This window comes from Grammomys surdaster, unplaced genomic scaffold, assembly GCF_004785775.1.
Source record: "Grammomys surdaster isolate TR1022 unplaced genomic scaffold, NIH_TR_1.0 125846, whole genome shotgun sequence".
Taxonomy (NCBI): domain Eukaryota; kingdom Metazoa; phylum Chordata; class Mammalia; order Rodentia; family Muridae; genus Grammomys; species Grammomys surdaster.
The window spans coordinates 1,144,978-1,165,678 of record NW_021620672.1 but is presented as its reverse complement, the minus strand read 5'-3'; the positions used below and the strand labels follow the sequence as shown (position 1 = coordinate 1,165,678).

The 20,701-nt window shown below is 46.3% G+C and overlaps 1 protein-coding gene across 1 annotated transcript in view; it reads left to right on the top strand.

Moving 5' to 3' along the window:
* Window positions 1-9,342: 9,342 nt before the first annotated feature.
* The window catches only part of Slc16a14 (solute carrier family 16 member 14), a 27,112-nt gene continuing 15,753 nt past the window's right edge, over window positions 9,343-20,701 (top strand). Inside the window, exons 1-2 of the mRNA XM_028789517.1 lie at window positions 9,343-9,565; window positions 15,024-15,301. Coding sequence (XP_028645350.1) covers window positions 15,037-15,301 — 265 coding nt within the window. The 5' untranslated portion in view covers window positions 9,343-9,565; window positions 15,024-15,036. The remainder of the gene's footprint in view (window positions 9,566-15,023; window positions 15,302-20,701) is intronic.

Sequence of the window (20,701 nt, the reverse complement as noted above, 5' to 3'; positions counted from 1 at the left end):
TGGCTTTAAGTATGCACTTTTTCTTGATTCTCATATCCCACCCGACTGTCCCATTCTGTAGGGAAAGGGACCACAGGAAACCATATGAAGGAATCTCCATAATTGGTTTTCTCTAGAAAGAATCTTCCCCATGCTGGCCACAGGGTTGCTCTGCTAGAACCACAGAGTCTCATCTACCTAGTCTAGCTCTGAGTAACACACAAGAAGACTCACCATCTAGATGCCCAAGGCACTAAACGTAGTCATAATTTTTTTTTCTCAACCTATTTTAGTAAGCATTCAGCATCCCCTCTAGCTTACCACCCACCAGAGGTAATGCAAAAGAAAAGTTATGAGGACACAGGGGAAGTAGACCTGTTTAGAAATAGTTCTTTGGCGACGAGTCCAATCTTCGTTATCAGGATATCAGGATATCAGCAGTTCAGTCCAGTAGCAGACACCAAATATGAACCAGCAGCTGCGGTCCTGTCCTCTCGGCAGACACCACACGTGAACCAGCAAGGGCAGTTCAATCCAGAGGAAACCAGAAGGCTGAGGTCGCTGAGGAAGCAGCAAGAAGCCACAAGAACCTCACGAGCAGTTCTTTGGTGAGTACCTTTCTATGGCATCACCGCAGTGGAGCCTTGGCAACGCAACGTAAGATGAACCAATACATGCGTGTCGTTAGCAAAGAGCAATGAGGTGGAACAAAACAAATCAATGCTCAAGCTCCTACTGTCTGGGGGTCATGTTTATATTCCTTCTGAACATCATGCATCCTTTCATGAGTCAGCTATAGCAAACCATCCTTTCACCTGTGTGCCCCAGCCAAACATCATTTGACATAACCGACTTTCAAAAAAAGAGAAAAGAAAAGAAAAAAACAGAAATTTCCACTTCAACTAAACTAAGAGCTTTAGAATGAGAAATGTCCCCATGGACACAAGTATCTGAGCACTTGGTCCCCAGTTGGTGGTGCTGTTTGGGGAAGTTTAGGGGGTGTGGCCTTGCTGGAGAATGTACATCACTGGGGGTGGGCTTTGAGAGTTCACAGCCTCGCCTCAATTCCAGTTTGCTCTTTGTTCATGTCCGCTCCTGAAGATATAACCTCTCGGCTTCATGCTCCTATCTACCACCATGCCTGCCGCTTGCTTCCAAGTTCCCACCCCACCCCCAGTTCCACCATGATGAACTATTTTCCCTGAGGAACCATAAGCCAAAGAGACCCTCTCTCTTCCCTAAGTTGGTTTTGATCACGGCGATCTTTCACACCAATAGAAAAGTAAGTAATAAAGATCAGAAGTCTTATCACCACAAGGAGGAACCAGGGGGCAAAGACGGGAAGCATGAGCAGAGTGGAGCTCCCCAGAGTTCTCTGGAACTGTACAAGATGGAGAAGCAAAGGCTGGAAAACAGGAAAAGCAAAGCGGTCAGACTAGGACTGGTTTCCTGAACTCTGTTAATGAAGGTCGGCAGGGGACCACTGGCTTGCTACAGAGAATTCAACATTGAGAGGGGGAAATAAACTGTTAAAAATAATCCCAAGTCTCCTGGAGACCTGCTGCCCAGCATTGTTATAAAAACTTAATGTACCTTTTACACTCTGGGGAACATTTCGAAGAAAACAGATGTCTTCTTATGTACCCCAGCACTGCTGTCACCACTCTGACAGGTTCACAGACAAACAGAGCAGTATCACCAATAGCCAGACCCCAGACAGAGGAAGCCTCTGAACTCATTACTATTGGTTAAAGTGATCCAGGCCCATGCTCTGCCACTAAAATGTCATGTTTTGTGCCCCCTTAAACCTAGACTATTCCCAAATATGGGTCCTTCAGACACTTTCATTTTTGTGGATTTTGTTTTGCAGTGCTAGGCTGCCTGTGTGCTGGCCAACAGCTCCTCTGTGAGTCACAGGTCTCATTCCCTTGACCTTATGGAAGAGTACTGAGTAATTATTCTGAAAAATGTCAATGAACTTGGTTTGTCTGATGAAGCCTCATAGTAAGATTAGATAGATAGATAGATAGATAGATAGATAGATAGATAGATAGATAGACAGAATGAATTATCAGACATTATGTTACATGTTACATGATTTTTGTTACGGATTCGAGCTGGCTGCTCTTTCAGAGGACTCGGGTTTAACTCCCAGCACCCATTCGGTGATTCACAACTGTCTGTAAGTGCAGTCTCTGGTCTTTTAGTTACCAGGCACACACATGGTTACACAAATATACTACCTACAGACAACACATGTCTACATACAAACATAAATAAACCTAAAACTTAAAATGACAGATAGCCAGACAAGATGTTGGTTTTTTGAAACAGGGTCTTTCTCCATAGTCCTGGCTGTTCTGTCCACTCTGTAGACCAGGCTGGCCTCAAAGACACAGAGATCCACCTGCCTCTGCTTCCCAAGTGCTGGGATTAAAGAAGTGTACCACTACACCTTGCCTAAAAAAAATCATTAAAAAATCTGGCGGTGGGGCAAGCACCCTCAGCCTTCCAGCCTACAGTATTTCTTTTCATCAAGATGAGTGATAAGCCAGGCTTGTCAGAGCTGAAATAAGAACAATCCAAATTGAAAACTAATGTGAAGAAAAAAAAAATACTTTTCCCTGAAATGAAACCGCAGTTGGAGAAAGAAGGCTTAAACAGAAAATGAAGGTCTTCTTTCTCCCAAGAACAAATTTCAGAAGGGCCCAGGAGTCTTGTTTTTAGGCTTATTTCTGTAAACCTGTGCATTTACCGACAGCTTCTCACCTATATTGCCTGCCGAAGGGATCAGCAGTAGCCAATGTACCAATGTTCTTTAAATTGTTTTTTTAACCTGGTGTATAAATCCCAGTCAGCAATCTCCACCTTTGTGGGCCTTGGTAGGAGTCTTTTGCTTCCGGCAAAGCAAGCTGACTTTAGCTTCGCTGGGCACCTCAGTTGCTTCCCTGTCTTTATGAAGTAGCATGCTTTTGCAGCTCCTGGAGTTTATTCTCATCCCTAAGGTCACATGAAACACAACCCACCCCTGCCCTCTGCCACCCCCTCCCCCCAATGATTGAACTGATATCTCATAGAGTCCAAAGTGTCTCTGGAGACTTTTCGTTGATTGGTTGGTTGTAGGTATTTTGGTTTTGAGATAGGGTCTCACCTGACTGCCCTGGAACTTGCTATGTTCCAGACCAGGCTGGCCTCAGATTCACAGAGATCCTCCTACCTCTGCCTCCTGAGTGTTGAGATTTAAAGATTGTGCCACCATGCCCAGATGAATCTCCAAGTTTTCGGACCTCCCTGATAATTTATGCTGCCTCTTGAGAGGATGGTGGTAGCAAAGGAATGTACTTAAGCATGGTGGGAAGTGTCTGGGATCCTAGAACTCAGGCTGAAGCAAAACAATTGTGAGCTTCAGGCTGGCTTGTGCTACATAGCCAGATCCTGACTAAAAGGGGAGAAATGGACACCAGTGTTGGACAATTTTATCCATGAGGTTTGTAGGCCATTCTTACTTTAAAAAACAAAACAAACAAACCACAACCTAGGGGCTGGAAAGATGGCCCAGTAGTTAAGAGGACCTACTACTCTTACAAAGAACCCGAGTTGGGTTCCCAACATCTACTACAGCTGGCTTACAATAGCTTGTAACTCTAGCTCCAGGAGATCTGATGCCTCTAGCCTCTGTGGACACCTGCTCCCACACACAAACGCACACACACACATACTTAAAAGTAAAAGCAAAAATTAAGGAAACAGAAATATATTCCTTAAAAATATGGGGATAGAGTACTTGGCACACAGAATCATTTAACCCTTTGCAATAACTCTACAATGTAGGTGTGTGACTATCTACAGTTTGGGGTTGATGGCCAAGCTACATAAATGCACAGTGTAAGAGTGCTCCCATTTGGTTGACTTAGACACCTAAACACCATAAACTCCTGACTTCTGCAGGCATGCTGTACTACTGCCTTACCAGGGACAGGACAGTGCCTTGGTTACATCATGGCAGACCACACAGTGCTAAGAGTTTCCCAATACTGACATGCTTCCTGCACAATATATTAGAACTGTGTGACCTTCTCTTGCAGGGAACCCAACCTGACAAACCACTTACAGAAACATCTTAGGTCTGGAGGCTGCTAGCACCCAAAGAGATGTATACATTCATTTGATTTTTCTTCCATTTCTTTCAAACCTCCTGAAACTTTTCAGAGTTCTGTTGCAGGATATTTGATCACTCTGAACCCCAAGATTGTGTTATTTACTGGGGAAAAAAAACTGTTTCTAGTTTTGATGTGGCTCAGTCCTAGCACTCACCTTTAATCCCAACACTTGTACAAGGAAGGACCCATGTTTGAAGTGATGCCTAATTGAGTGGCAGACAAAGTGAGACATCAAAGAAAGGCAGAATCAGACATGTCCAACTCTAAGGAGAAGAGAGAGGAAAGGGAAGCTACTTAAGAGAGCAGTGCAGAGAGAAAAAGAGAACGAGAAAGGAGGCTGTTTTACTGGATGAGTTTTACAGATAGGTTGTAGAGAGAACAAGCTAGACACAGGTGAAGACAGAATGAGAAGGCGCCAGATTAGAACAGATTGCCTAAGTTAGTTGGAGGCCAAACAGAGCAATTCAGGAGAATCTGAGAGAAAGAAGCCAGATCGAATCAGTCAGCTTGGAGAAGAGTTTGAGTCAGGACAGCTGAATTAACCAGCCAGCCAGCGATCAGAAAGAACTAGGAAGGGGTGCGCTTATTCAGCAGTAAGTCCCAGAGGCTGAAAACATTCTAGACCCTAGGTTAGATTTTACATAGGTTAGAAGCTTCGAGGACTAGGCCTAGGTTAGCAGACAGAGGCAATAGGCCTCAGAAATGACAATTTCATCTGTTAAAGCCTGTCCTCCTAGCATAGCTGCAGCCATTTTGTTTTATGCCCACCCGCTATTTCATATCATTGCTATAATGTGCCTGCCAGTCACTGATGCAGAAAAATAACTTGACTCTGCAGAGCAGGGTCATGCTGACCACATACCCTGTTATGTTCCAACATTATGAGGTTTGTTAATCTTAAGAAATTCCACTGGGGCTGGAGAGATGGCTCAATGGTTAAGAGCACTGACTGCTCTTCTAGAGGTCATGAGTTCAATTCCCAGGAACCACATGGTGGCTCACAACCATCTGTAATGGGATCCAATTCCATCTTCCGGTGTGTCTGAAGACAGTTACAGTGTACTCATAAATACATAAATAAATTTTTTAAAAAAAGGAAAAGAAATTCCACAATTATAAGCTTCATGTAGGACCCACCAAATTAAAGGTAAATATGAACTGTTAGGTCTAAAATGGCTAAGTCAGGGGCAACCACCAAGCAACACTTCCAGCACCTGCATATGAGCTCATTGTGGTTTTTGAGGTTTTAGCCTTTGCAACTGACCCTGAGAAATGTCCAGTGCACAGCTTTAAGCTGTTGTCGCCGATTGTCCTAGTTGATCAGTCTTGGAGTGTGTGTTCAATAAACTATCCCTGTTTAACCGAGATCTGTATTCGTGTGGTCTGTGGGGCGACTCCTGGGCCCCAACACATCAGGAGAATAAAAGTTACATCTACAGAGTTCAGTACTTCACTGTCTTCATCTCTAACCTTGAAAGTTCCTTTTGATGCTATTGCAAATGAATCTGCACTGACAAGTCCTTGGCTTCATTGGCTGGTTCTAACATTTTCTTGGGTTTCCATTAGTTTTCTATATATAATCATTATCTCCTGAAATTTAGACATCATTTTACATTTCCCTCCCCAGGCTGGATGCCTTTGTTGCATTTTCTAAACCTTTTTTTTTTAATTTATTTATTTATTATATGTAAGTACACTGTAGCTGTCTTTAGACACCCATATGAGGGCACCAGATCTCATTGTAGATGGTTGTGAGCCACCATGTGGTTGCTGGGATTTGAACTCATGACCTCTAGAAGAGCAGTCAGTGCTCTTAACCGCTGAGCCATCTCACCAGCCCCCTGTTGCATTTTCTAATCTTTTACTTTGTCTTATTTCAGAGAGGACCCCACTGTGTAGCTATGGCTACCCTGTAACTCACTATGTATATAAGGGTGGTCTCCAACTCACAGAGATCTGCTTGCCTCTGCCTCCTGACAATATGTCTAACTTGCATAACATTTTTTTTTTTAACATTAAAAAATAGATTTAGAGCCTGGCAGCACCTTTAATTCCAACAACACTCGGGAGGCAAAGGCAGATGAGGTCAATCTAGTAACAGAGTGAGTTCCAGGATAGGCAGGGCTACTCAGAAAAACTCTTGTCTCAGGGGAAAAAAAAAAAAAAAGACTTGGGTGCTGGAGAGCTGAACATTGCTGATCTTACAGAGGACCCGGATTCTTTCTGTTTCCTACACCCATGTGACAGCTCTCAACTGTCTATATAACTATAGTTCCAAGGCCTTCTTCCCTGGGGGCCCCAGATGCATGCCTGGTACACAGGCATACATACAAGGAAAGCACTCAAACATGAAATAAAGTAAATTAAGAAAAAATAGATTTAGTAGGTGGGTAAGAGGCTCCCTGGGGACGTTAGATAGGAGGCCTGAATGACAAAGAGGCACAGGGAGTGCTTGGGAGTTATTTGATTACGGTGATGGTTCCCCGTATTTATGATAAACCACACTCCTAGGGATCTGCAAGGCCACAGGCCTGGGAGGTCAGGAGGGCATCTTGCTCTTACAGGCCTCTTGTATTTGTTTTCTTTTCACTGTGACAAAATTCCGACAGAAGTAACTTAAAGGAGGAAGGGCCTACTTTGGCTCAAGGTTTCACAAGTCCATCTTCAGTGACAAAGAAAGCTCCACAGTGGAGAGGCTCTACCCGTGACAGTAGCGGCCTTCGTCAGTATCTTATGGATCAGAAAGTAGAGCGCTCAGGACAGCACCAGAAGCAGATAGAATCCTCAAAGTCTACCCACAGCCCACTCACTTCTGCTAGCCACATGCACCATGTGACCCAAATGTTCCAGAACCTGACCAAACATCACGGATGGCTGGAGACCAAGTGTTCAGAATCGTAAGTCTGTGGGGGATGCCTCACACTCAATTCAATTCACTCTGTAACACCTCTTTTAAAAACAGATGGATCATCTGTATTTGAGATACTTGCTTGGAACTCTATTCCTAAAGAAAGAGGGAGGGAGAGGGGAGGGAGAGGGAGGGAGAGGAACAAGCTGTCTTGTACCCCAGACTGGTCTTGAAATGCTCCCCCTCAACCTCCCAAGTGCCAGCACACCCGGCTTCCCAATCTTGACTGGCTGATGAAAGCGTGTTTGCAACGCGTGGTGTCTGAGAAGAGCAGCCCGAGGGGGTACTCAACTAAGTCCATTTATTCTGCCATCTTCATCAGAGAAGTGCTCCCCAAAATGTCCTCAAGTCATTCTTCACAACTCTCTAGGTTAGTAAGATGACTATAGGAAGGCTGGGGGTGTGGTTCAATCAAGAGAGCACTTGCTTAGCATGCACCCAGTTCTGCGTCTCATCCCCACTGCATAAACTGACTGGATGGAGGTGGTATATGGCTACAATCCCAGCACTTGGGAGATGGAGGCAGGAAGATCAGAAGTTCAAAGCCATCCTCAGCTACACAGCTACTTCCAGGGCACCTCGGGGCATGTGAGCTGCTATCTCTCAAAAATTAAAAAAAAAAAATGGGGCATGTGGGTGGGGGGAAGGGACTGTAGAGATGGCTCAGCCGTTAAGGGTACTGGATTTCTCTTCCAGAGGACTTGAGTTCAATTCCCAGCATCCACATAGCAGCTCACAACTGTCTATAACTCTGACACTCTCACACAGATATACATACAGGCAAAATAAATAAAATAAATCTTTTTTTCTAAAGCCAATAAAGCCCATGACAATATAAAATACACATGAACGTCCTTTGGAAAGAAAGGGGGAAGGAAAGGAAATCCACAGTGGGTAGCATAGATGGTTCCTCCAAAGACATCTATATCCTCATCAGGAATCCGTGACTACGTGACCTTAAACGGCAGAAGGGGAATCAAGGTAGCAGATGGGAAGTACATTGCTAGTCAGCTGGCCTTAAAATAGATGTGTGAATTATCCAGGAAGGACCAAGATAACCCCGGGGGGAGGGGGGGGGTCCATAGAAATGGAAGAGAAGGGGCTAGAGAGAACACTCAGCAGTAAAGGGTGCTTACTCCCAAGCCTGACCAATCCTCAGAACCCACAGGTTCAAGGAAAACTGCCTTCCAAAGGACTTCCACACACATACTGTTGCATGCAAGCGCGCGCGCACACACACACACACACACACACACACACACACACTACGTGTTTAAAAAAATTTAAGTTTAAAAGGAAGAGAAAAGCAAACAATGGAGAACGGGTGCCCTGAGTACCCAAGACAGTCAGAATGATGCAATGTCGATGGTTTTGAAGATGAGGAAGTGGCCGCCAGCCAAGGCGTGTGGGCAGCCTGCAGAAGCTGGTGGCTCAGCTAGGGCTGCCAGGAGGAACACAGCCTTCAGAGTGCCAACGCGCTGAATTTTAGTCCAGTGAGGCCCGTTTCAGGTTCTGGCTGCCAGAACTGTAAAATAATGAGTTTGTGTTGCTTTCAATTACTGTTTGTGGTCAACAGGAAAGTACAGAGCCGGTTAGGTTAGGTAAAAGAGCGCTTGCTTCATGTACTTAACAAAATTCTAAAATCTCTCCGAGGGCACAAAGTATTATGTTGCTTGCCTATGGGTGTAAGTAACAGGTACTTTAGAAAGATGGGAAGAGGTGGTACCCAGACTAGGCCGATGATGAGAGATTTTCAGTCCACTGTGGCTGTGAGTGTTGAAATCACTCTACAAACTGCTCTCTTTTATGGCTGAGACTCGTATGAGGCTCTGATTCGTTACTCCTTCCTAGTCAAAAGAGAGAGAGAGAGAGAGAGAGAGAGGGAGAGAGAGAGAGAGAGAGAGAGAGAGAGAGAGAGAGAGAGAGAGAGAAAGGAAGACCCTCCTCGCCCCCGCATTCCTCCACCCCACCCCCCAACACACACACACACACACACACACACACACACACACACCTGAGATTTCTCGACATTTCCTATGGTACCAAATGTGCATAGCATTGACGAATCTCAGCCAAGGCGACAAACTTCAACCGGCCACAAGAGTGTGCCTGTGAGGAGCTCGCAGATTTTTTTTTTCCCCCTGGCAAACCAGAATTAGCCGGTATAGGAATATACCAACGCGGAGATCTGAAATTGCACGGATTGGAAGGAAGCTGTGGGTAGGCTCGGATCCTTCCAAACGCACCCTTTTTAAAGGCTCCGGGACGGAAGCCTCGAGCCTTAGGCTCCAGAAGGTTCACCTAGCCAGACAGTGAACAGAGGGCGAGTCGGAGAGCCTCGCACCGAGCGCACGAAGCGAGGCGAAGAGCCGAGCCACCAGCGCCGCATCTGCAGGATGCAGGTCGACATTGCCACCAATCCCCATGCCCAGCGACCTCGGGTTCTCCGAGCGGACCTGCAAGTTCACAGGTCAAGACTGGGAGCCGAGTGAGACCGTAGCCTCTCGGGCTGCGTGCAGTGAGTACCCTGGGCTGTGTTGAGTGGCGGCCGGGGGCTTGGAGAGTCTCCAAGCCGGCAGATACTGGTGAATACCGGTCGATACTGGTGGATGCGGCTCTTCCTGGGACCCTTGCGAGCTGAGAGCCGAGGACAGGGTATGAAAAGAGAGGGGCCTGGGCAGGGCGGCGGTGCTCCCTTGTCCCCCGAGCTGCAGGCGGGGATGCGCGCGGTCCAGGGTGGCGCGCGCCCCCGGGGCAACAGAGCGCGCGCCGCCCCCGCGCCCGGCCTCGCGCTCCGGTGCTTTGGAGGCCCCCAGTTCATGACTTGAAGTAGGCAGTGATGGGGCTACAGTTAGTGACCTCCGAGGGAGCGGATGTCTGTGTCGGGGTCCCCTGTTGGAGATGGAGGATCGGAGGGTGCGGCATCATGCGCGGCTGGACCAGGGCGAAGAATGCTGAGCTCCCGGGAACCGCTAGGATCTAACATCTCCAGAGAGGAAAGGGGGACAGTGAGGACCCAGCACAGCCATTAAAGGGCAGAAGCTGCTAAGGCTCGACGAGGTTTTATGAGCTCAAGTCTGCTTACCAATTAAGCTCTTTCTTCCTGCGGAAAAGTTGGTTCAGGCTTAGGCTCATTAACAAGGATGGCTGGGGATGCTTATAAGGGATTAGAAAGTCTCCCTTTCGCCTTGTCAATGGAGAGAGGGGAAGGGGGTGCAGTGCGAAGAAGAAATTGAGACTGGCCGTACGTTTGTTTGTATTGGGACTTCACAGGGCACCCATTAAGCAGCTGTCCCACTTTCAGGGCTTCATGGGTGTACCTCAGTTGGTAGAGTGCCTACCTAGCATGCATGAGGTCCCGGGTTCAATTCTCCCAGCACTGCCTAAATCCAGCACTGTAATGCAATACCCTTCCTCTCAGTGGGAGTGAGACAGTGAGTTCAAGGTCGTCCTCCAAGAGTGAGGCCATCATAGGCTAACTGAGACCCTGTCAGACACACAAACAGATGCCTCAGTTGTCTTATCTGTAAAATGGGATGGTTTAGGACCTTAATGCCAACTGGCCAAGATCATCGTGGTAAAAGCCACCAAGCACAGCCCTGACCCATTGGAGGCCTTATCCTCTTATCCCCACCCCCACCCCCTAACAAACATGAAGCCAGCTGGGGTTCACAGTCCAGTTGCCTACACTTGCTGCCTCATGGGCTCGAGCGCGCCCTCTACCGGCCTGAAATTCCCTCACCTGCTGTTAACTCTGACCACTTTAGGAAGAGACTGCAATTTTAGTTGTAACTTGTCACACGCCACCCCAACCCTGCCCTGCTTCTCATTATAATTAGTTTATTGAATGCGACATGGTGACAGCCTAATTAAAAATAAACAACTTCCTTGTAAAAATGCACCCCATGACGGAACTGTACAAAATGCTAATTATATTTTGGTCTATGCACTCAAGAAAAAACTTGACATTACCATTTTCCATTTCTCCGTTTCGTAGCTACATTTCGACATGTACCCACCCTTCCCTTTTATTTACTTTAAATTTTTTAAAGAGTGTCCGCAGATTTTAAATGTGTGTGTGTGTGTGTGTGTGTGTGCATGCCTGCTTGTCTGTGTGTGCACCACGCTCCTCTGAAGCCAGAAGGTGTCAGGTACTGTGGAACTTCAGACAGTTGTGAGCTGCCCTATGTGGGTGTTGGGAAGTAAATGTCAGTCCTCTGTTCAGGGCACAGGTGCTTTCCAGCCTCCTTTTTTAAAAATTATGTATTTTTTATGTGTGAGCATTTTGCCCACATGAATGTTTGCAGAGTATGTGCATGCAGTGTGGAAGGGACCGGAAAAGGGCATCAGGATAAATACTCAGTCACATCCATTCCTTTCTTATCAGGAACCCATTCCCAAGACAACTGACCCACTCTGGGTCAATGGCCTTCATCCACTCCTGAAGTTAGAGCCCTTGTGGCACACACCTTCCGGAGAATCCACTTTTACTATAGTTACAGTGGCAGTTAGATTTCAATGTGACCCATGAGGAAATGGTCAAATCATATCAGAGTAAACACTTGTTTACTCTGTAAACTCTGTAGAGTTCCTTTTGTTTTAGTGATCGAGGTTGCTTTTAGAAAGATAGAAATATAAAATGTAAATACTTGTTTTTCTGTTTGTTTGCTTTGGGGTTTTGTTCCCCCCCCCCCCTTTGCTTCTTGAAAAGAGGCCTCTTGAGGCCCAGGCTGTCCTCAAACTTGCTATATAGCTGAGGCTGGCCTTGAACTCCTGATCCTTCTGCCTTCACTTCTCACATGCTAGTGTTAGCGGCACACACCATGATAGTGTTTTGTTTCCCCTGGTTTTGTTTTAAGACAGAGTTTTGCTGGATAGCCCTGCCTGGACCAGTACTCACTGTATACCCTAGGCTGATCTCAAATTCCCAGAAATCCTCCTGCCTCAGTCTACCATTTTCTGTAATTACAGCCATGCTCCTCCTCCTCCCTATCTCTCCATATGCTCTTTAGGAAGAAAGCAGAGGTACCCTTGAGGGTCTTAGTAAGCTATGCACCCCACCTGCATTCTGAGGCATCTGCATGCGGTACCGTTGTCTGCAGCCATACTTGGCTTCTTGCATACAGTTGTCCATTACATGCTAAAACATTTATTTATGATCAAATAAACTGGAAATGCTCAGAGTAGTTAGATGGCAACCACATCTTTTAACCCATAAAATAAATAATTCAGTAAGAATATAAAGTTCTTAGCATTGCCACGGAAAAGTGCTTAGTATTTTGAGCACTTTTCTGCAGATTCGAAAACTCATTTTATTTTGTGTATGTTCATTTCCGTGCGTGTAGGCGTGTGTACATTTGGTTATGGAGATCAAAAATCAATGTCCAGTGTTTTCTTTAATTGCTCTCTACCTTTTTTACTTGTTATGTTTTTAGGTTTTTTTTCTAATTAAAAACAAGATTTATCCTGTATGTATGTGGGTGGGTCTGAATGTCTGCATGTACTGTGTGCATGTGGTACCTGCCGAAGTCAGAGGAAGGCACAGGAGTTACAGGCAGTTATGAGCCTCGTGATGTGGGTCCTGGGAACTGAACTTGGGTCCTCTAGAAGAACGGCCACTGCTCTTAACCACTGAGCCATCTGTCCAGCCCCTGGCTTTTCTTCTTATATTTGATTTTTGTGGTGTTGGCAGTCAAACCCAGGGCTTCACTCACACTAGGTCAGTGCACTTCCACCGAGCCACATCCCTTCTTCTTCTGTTCTAAAATAATTAAAAGTAGACTTCAGTTCCAAAGGTCATAGCCAAAGCAAGCGAAACATTTTTGTGTGAATCAACTGAAAATGCCACTCCCCAAAGCAGCCTCTCACCTCCCTCATCTTCCCCACCACCCCGCTCTCTTTTTCACTGTTGTTTGTTTGTTTGTTTTTGTTTTTTTGGGTTTTTTGTTTTTTTGTTTTGGTTTGGTTTGGTTTGGTTTGGTTTTCGAGACAGGGTTTCTCTGTTTAGCCCTGGCTGTCCTGCAACTCACTCTGTAGACCAGGCTGGCCTCGAACTCAGAAATCCGCCTGTCTCTGCCTCCCAAGTGCTGGGATTAAAGGCATGCGCCACCACCACCCAACTGGTTTTGTTTTTTTGAGAGAGGGTTTCTCTGTAGCCTTGGCTGTTCTGGAACTCACTTTGTAGACCAGGCTGGCCTGGAACTCACAGAGATCCTCCTGTATCTGCCTCCTGAGTGCTGAGATTAAAGTTACATGCTACCATACCTGGAGTTCCTTCTCACTATTTTAAACATAAATAAAATCTCCACACAGACATGTGGGGTGACAGATGATGTGTAGTTACTCTGGTCCTTTGTCTCAACAACAACATTACTGGTACTGTTCACCTCAAGAGCTCATGGGCTACAGCCTCAGATCACTCTGAGGTGAGCTCCCACAGCTCAAGCTCTTAAGAGCTTATTCCCCAAGTAACTTGGAAGTGGGGGGGGGCTATTTGTATGCGAGGTCAAGCTAGGGGGTCTCGGAAGTAACTGCCAGATAAGTTTACAGTAAAGGTTGGGGAGCTCACTAAGGAGCTGGGGAGATAGTTTACACAGTAAAGTCCTTGTCCTGCAAGCCTAGGATCTGAGTTCAATCCCCAGCCAATATAAAAAGCCCAGCTTGGCAACATCCTGTCAGTCCAGCATTAGCTCACTGGCTTGCTTCCTATTCGGTGAGAGACTGTCTCAAAGCAGTAAGGCAGAGAATAGAGGAAGGCCTCAGTAGCCTGCTGTGAACTCTGCATGCTCAAACACCCACATATGTGCACCATACACATTCCATACACCCACAACACCCAAACATGATGGCACATGTTTGTGATGCCAGCTCTCAGGGTGGTAGAGAGCCAAATGGACCCCTAGGGATCGCTGGCCACCTAGTACAGCTGAATTTGTGGGTTCCAGGCCAGTGAGAGTTCTTAAAGACGAAGATGGCCAGCTCCAGAGAAACACCACCTGAGGTTATCCTCTGTATTGGTTGGCATCTGTATGCATTCACACACATGTGCACGAATACCTACACATGTATATGACTGAGCACACACAGACGTTCTCATGTGTGCATGTGCACATTTGTGCACACACACACACACAAACACTCACACACGAGTAACAAAACTAGGCAAATTTGAAGCACTCATGCCTGTAACGTGAAAACCCAGACAGCTGCTTGGAACTTAGGCCAGGGGAGGGTTATTGAGGGTTTTTGTCTAGAATTGCTGGCACTCAGTGTCAATAGATTGACTTGTAGTCATTTGGTGTTCTTTTAGTTTCTCTGTATCCATATATGTGTGTGCTCCACCTATACAGGCTCTGGGGTAGCAGGCACCCCTAATGTGTCCTGGCTTCTAGCCTGCTGTGATGCCACTTGACTTAAGGAATGATCCAACAGCCATTTCCACTAGTAGGCAACAGTTGCTTCTGTTATCCTGAACATTTTGGCCCATTAATAATCTCCACACTCTCCATTCTTAGGCAGTGAGCTAACCCCCTAGTTCACCAAAGACATTAACTATAGGGTTCAACTTGCCATCTCTGCCACTTGCTGTCTTGGCTCTGCCCAAGCCCTCCTTCCCCAGGCTCAGAGATCTTTCTTATGGAGTCTGGTCTGTCTTAACCAATCACATCCAGGATGTGTGTTCTCCCTCTCTCTGTCTCTTTTTTCCTCCTTTCTTCCCTGTCTCTCCCTACCCTATCCCCTCACTTCTTTAAGTTTATAATACCTGTGAGGTGATCATGAAGACAGACTTTAAAGTGATCTGTAAGGAATCGAAGCATGTCCCAGATGCACCAGTATCAAACACTAATCTGCACTGACTTAAGCATCATCTGACACTGAAGCAACTTTGATCACAGTGGGAGGTAGAGCTGTCCGAAAAAGAGGAAGGTGATGTTTGTTTCCATGTGTGATGAAATTATTTACTGCATGTGTTTCAGAAAACCTTAGAAGATGTATACAAGTCATGAAGATATCGGGTATGACCTTGAAGATGACCGGAAGGCTAAGAATAAGAAGACCCTGAAGCCCCACCCAGATATCGATGGCGGGTGGGCCTGGATGATGGTTCTCTCTTCCTTTTTTGTTCACATCCTCATCATGGGCTCACAGATGGCCCTAGGAGTCCTCAACGTGGAGTGGCTTGAAGAGTTCCACCAGAGCCGCGGCCTGACCGCCTGGGTCAGCTCCCTGAGCATGGGCATCACTTTGATCGTGGGTACGTTTGCTGGCACCTATTCTAAGACTGGGCAATTATAAAATGACAGGTCCCTGGTGTAAGTAAGGCATCATGTTCCTGAAAAATTAGGTATGGGTATCAGTAGCATCACCAACTTTTAAAATTCAAGTATTGAGAACACAAAATTTACCATTTAGCCATTTGTGCGTACGTGTGTGTGTGTGTGTGTGTGTGTGTGTGTGTGTTTCATGGCACTTGTATAGATGTATGTGTATTGTGTGTTTCATGGCACTTGTATAGATGTATGTGTATTTGTGTGTTTCATCGCACTTGTATAGATGTGTGTGTGTGTGTGTTTTTCATGGTACTTGTGTAGATCAGAGGACAACTTGCAGAAGCTGATTCACTCCTTCTGTCCTCTCAGTCCTGGGGACGAAGCGCAGGTTGCCAGGCCTGTCACTGAGAGCCTTTATCTGCTGAGACATCTCACTGTCCCCAACGCTGATCCTATAACTGATGATTCATCCCTTCTGCTCATCTAACGTTGTTGGGGTTAGCCTTTGCTCAATGGCTTCTTAGGGACTACCCCAATTCTGTTGTTTTGAGGCAGGGTTTCATGTAGCCCAGGCTGGCCTTAAACTTAGTACATAGTCAAGATTGACCTAGATTTCCGATACCCCTGTTCACTTTCCACACCTGTGAATGTGTTTTTGGCAATGTTGGGAATCAGAGCCAGGGCCTCACACATGCTAAGGAAGCAGCCTACCCCAGCACTGCATCTCCTGCCAATCAAGATGAAGGCCGAGCTGGGACTGGCTACTTTTCTGTTGCTGTAATAAAACACCAGAGTCAAGAGTAGCTCATGGAAGCAAGAGTTTATTTTGGATCACGGTTCCAGAGGGATAAGAGTCCATTGCAGATCACCAGCGGGTATGATAGCAGGAACAGAGAGCTGGGAGATCTCTATTCACATGCCAGAAACAGGGAGAGCAAGCTGGAAGAGCACTGATGCTGTACACGCTCAAAGCCCACCCCCAGTGATGGACTTCCTCCAACCAGGCTCCACCTCCTAAAGAATCTATAACTTTCCAAATAACACCACCCACCAGGGATGCAGTGTACAAATACAGGAGCCTCAGGGGGAAATGTCCCACTCAAACCATCACACAGTGGGATTAGGATTTCAAAGCCAGCCTCAGCTGCGTAGTGAGTTCATGAGCAAATGAGACCCAAAGGCACAAATGTGTGTGAAAAGATTCTTGATAAATGTCTATAAAACGATTGACTCCTTCAGTTCTTCATGGATCGTCTTACAGACTGGGCTGGAGGGATAGCTCAGTGCTCTTCCAGAAGACCCGGGTTCAGTTCCCAGCACCTATGTGACTATCTGTTCTCAAGCAAGAGTCATAGAGAAAGGACTAGGTTTGAGTTATATTGTTCCTTTCCTGCTGTTCTGGAACTCACTGGCTTTGAACTCCTAATCCTCCTACCACGTGATGGTTTGAGTGTGAGGCAAGTGTTCTTTATTAGCATGAGGTAAGTGTGTGTGTGTGTGTGTGTGTGTGTGTGTGTGTGAGAGAGAGAGAGAGAGAGAGAGAGAGAGAGAGAGATAGAGAGAGAGAGAGAGAAAGGGGAGGAGAGAGGAGGGGGAGGGGGATGGAGACAGACACAGAGAGTGAAAAGAGAGGTGTGTGTGTGTGTGAGAGAGAGAGAGAGAAGGTGTGTGTGTGTGTGTGTGTGTGTGTGTGTGTGTGTGTGTGTGTTTGAAAGAGAGAAGAGAAGCCGGGCGGTGGTGGCGCACGCCTTTAATCCCAGCACTTGGGAGGCAGAGACAGGTGGATTTCTGAGTTCAAGGCCAGCCTGGTCTACAGAGTGAGTTCCAGGACAGCCAGGGCTACACAGAGAAACCCTGTCTCGAAACCCCCCCCCACAAAAATAAAGAAAGAAAGAAAGAAAGAGAGGAGGGGAGGGAGAGAGAGACACAGAGAGAGGGGGAGGGAGATACAGAGAGAGAAGAGAGGGAGAAAGAGAGAGAGGAGGGGAAGGAGGGAAAAAGAGGAGGAAGGAGAGAAAAATGGGAAGGGAGGGAGGGAGGGGAGGAGGGAGGGAAGGAGAGAGAGAGAGAGAGAGAGAGAGAGAGAGAGAGAGAGAGACTTACTGATGTTAGGTCTTAGGTCTTTTCAGTTTTGCCAGAATGGTAGTTAGGAGTTCCTGCTCTATCACCTTCAATGAATGTAGTTCGATCCTAGCTGGAGAGGAGTTACAGCATTTACCATTTACAAACCATGAATGACTGAAGCTTCAGCAAGCAACAGTCACTTAACTAGAAAGCCAGGCAGGTACCAACTCAATGCGTCAGCTGTTGTCCATTTGATTAACGCTCCTGTCAGGACAGCAGTTTACCACTTCTGCCTGGCTTGTGAAACCCTTCAACTAGGAATATTCACACAGACTTGTGGATTGTTTTTTTTTTTCCTCTAATGCCTTTGGATATTTCATATGCTTGAATATCAGAAAAGCTTACCTCTGAACCCTTTCTGTTACGTGGGAAACAGTGTATTGTGGCTGTCAGTAGCAAAGCCATGAGTCACATCCGTTCCAATTTGGGTCACTTGGCCACCCCATTATGGCATGGTCGAGTGAGTGTGAATATATAAGAATTAAACCGTAGGGCTGGAGATCGGGCACTGTGGTTAAGAGCATTGGCTGCTCCTCCATAGGACCCATATTTGATTTTATTCTTTAACGTATATAGAGAAATATCTTTGAACTTATGATATCTCAGTTTCAGTTACTTCCAAGAATTCTCTCAGATGTCCATACCAATGGTCTAACTTTATGTTATTTATATAGTATACATATTTAATATATAGCATGTGCTGCTATATAAATATATTTAGTATGTAGTAAGTTTGTTATAAGAAGCTAACTGATTTGATGTCATTAATGTCAAAATTTATTAAGTCTTTATATTCATATTTCGAATTATGCACTTTCAGACAAGAAGTTGAAGAAATGGCTCCATGGTTAAGAACATTTGCTGCTCTTGTAGGGGATCTGGGTTCAGTTCCCAACACCCAACTAAGATGGCTCACAACTGCCATAACTCCAGCTCCAGGAATATCTGACACTTCTGGCCTTCACAGGCACCTGCGCTCACGTGCACACACCCATACACAGATACACATAACTAAAAACAAATTAATGAAGCTGGAGTGATATCAGTGATTAAGAGCACTAGCTGCTCTTACAGAGAACCTGAGTTCAATTCCCAGAACCTGCAGGTACCTCATAATCTAAAACTCAAGTTCTAGGGCATCTGATGCCCTCTGCTGAACTCTGCAGGCAACAGGCACGCACACCATGCTCATACATACATGCAGGCAAAACACTCATACCCATAAAATAAATGCACTTTTAAAACAAATAAAATAAATGTTGCCAGCTGTCTCAGTGAACACCTGTAATTCCAGCACTTGGGAGGCAGAGGCAGGAGGATCTTTGTGAGTTCCAGGCCAGCCTGGTCTACATAGCAAGCTCCAGGCCAGCTGGGGCTACATAGTGAATAAATAAATATGAAAAGTGAAATGAATCTTTAAACACATATACACAAAGCAGACAAGGCTGGGCTGTAGCTGAATGGTAGAGCACTTGCCCAGGACAATGCTCTGTCTTCACTGTCAGCCTGACAGATTTGGACTCAAACCTCTGTGGGAGTTTCTGAGGGAGTTTCTGGGTTGATTTGACTGAGGAGGTTAAGACCCACCATAAACGTGAGTGGCCTGATTCTGGGACTGGAGGAAGCTGGCTGAGCCCCAGTATTGTTTCTCTCCACTTCCTGATGACAGACACAATGTGACCAGGCACTGTAATGGGAGCATGTGATAAACTAGGCCTTCTAACCCAAGCCCAAACAACCCTTCCTTTAAATTGTTTCTATCAGGATTGGTCACAGCAGGACAAAAGTAACTAATGCGCCAGGGGTGTGGGAGGCGCCGGTTCCTTCTCCGGCCCAGATGAAAGAGACCTCACAGAGCTAAGCAGGGGAAGTCTTAGGAGCTCAATTATTGTGTGTGGATGTATCATGAGAATGCATCTGAGTATGTGTATGAGTGTGGGCCCCAGCCTGTGTGTAAGGTCAGAGGATAGCTTTCAGGAGGTGGCTTTCTCCTTCCACTATAAACTCTAGGAATTGAATTCAGGTCACCAAGCTTTTTTTTTTTTTTACCCACTGAACCATCTCTCCATCCCTAAATTAGCTATTAAATCAAAAAGCTCCACCCAAGTGCAACACTCAATAACTATATAAACTGATGACAACTGTTCTTAATCTCAACACAGTGTCAAAAATGCACATCCTGGGGACTGGGATGCAGTTCGGCTGCAGTGTGCCTACCTAGCGTGCATGGAGCCCTGGGGTCCAATCCCCAGCACCTAATAAACCAAGCATGGTGACACAAGTCTGTAGTCCTAGCATTTGGGAGGTAGAGGCAGGCAGGAGGATCAAAAATGCAAGGTCAGCCGGATGGTGTCGGCCCATACCTTTAATCCCAGCACTTGGGAGGCAGAGGCAGGTGGATTTCTGAGTTTGAGGCCAGCCTGGTCTACAGAGTGAGTTCTGGGACAGCTAGGGCTATACAGAGAAACTGTGTCTAGGGATGGGGGGGAACTAAAAACAAAAATGCAAGGTCATCCTTGGTTACTTGGGCAAATTGAGGCTACCCTAGGCTGCATGAAACCAAAAACGTTGCAGCCTAGTGGTCAGAGGAGGACTGGAAGAGAATCTAGGACCTGAGTGTATTGAAGACAGCAAGTCCTTTTAAGTGTTGCTTGCATTGGGCGCTCTGAAATCTGTGAGATGGTTCAGTGGGCACTTGCTACCAAGCACGACAACCCACATGGTAGGAGAGAATCGACTCCCATTAGTCGTTCTCCAAACTCCACTCTGCAGCACATTCACCCACAGGGACATGCCCACACTTCATAAGTAAATGTAGTAAGTGAAAGTTAACCTCATCTGCATATAACAGCTAGAGGGCCAGGGAGAAAGCAAGAGGCAGGGGTAGCAATTGGTACCAGCCTGAGAGGGTGAGAGCAAGCCACAGGGCCAGCCATCACTACCCCAGTCAGTTGGGGATAGGAGGGAGGGTAACTAGTGGGTGTGGCTGCTACTGGATTTGTGTGTGTGTTTCTCTGACACACTCTTTCTCCTTCTCCTCCTCTTCCTCCTCCTCCTCCTCCTCCTCCTCTTCCTCCTCCTCTTCTTCTTCCTCCTCTTCCTCCTCCACTTCCTCCTCTTCCTCCTCTTCTTCTTCCTCCTCCTCCTCCTCCTTCCTCTTCTTCCTCCTCCTTCCTCTTCTTCCTCCTCCTTCTTTTTCCTCCTCTTCCTCCCCCTCCTCCTCCTCCTCCTCCTTCTTCTTCCTCCTCCTCCTCTTTCTT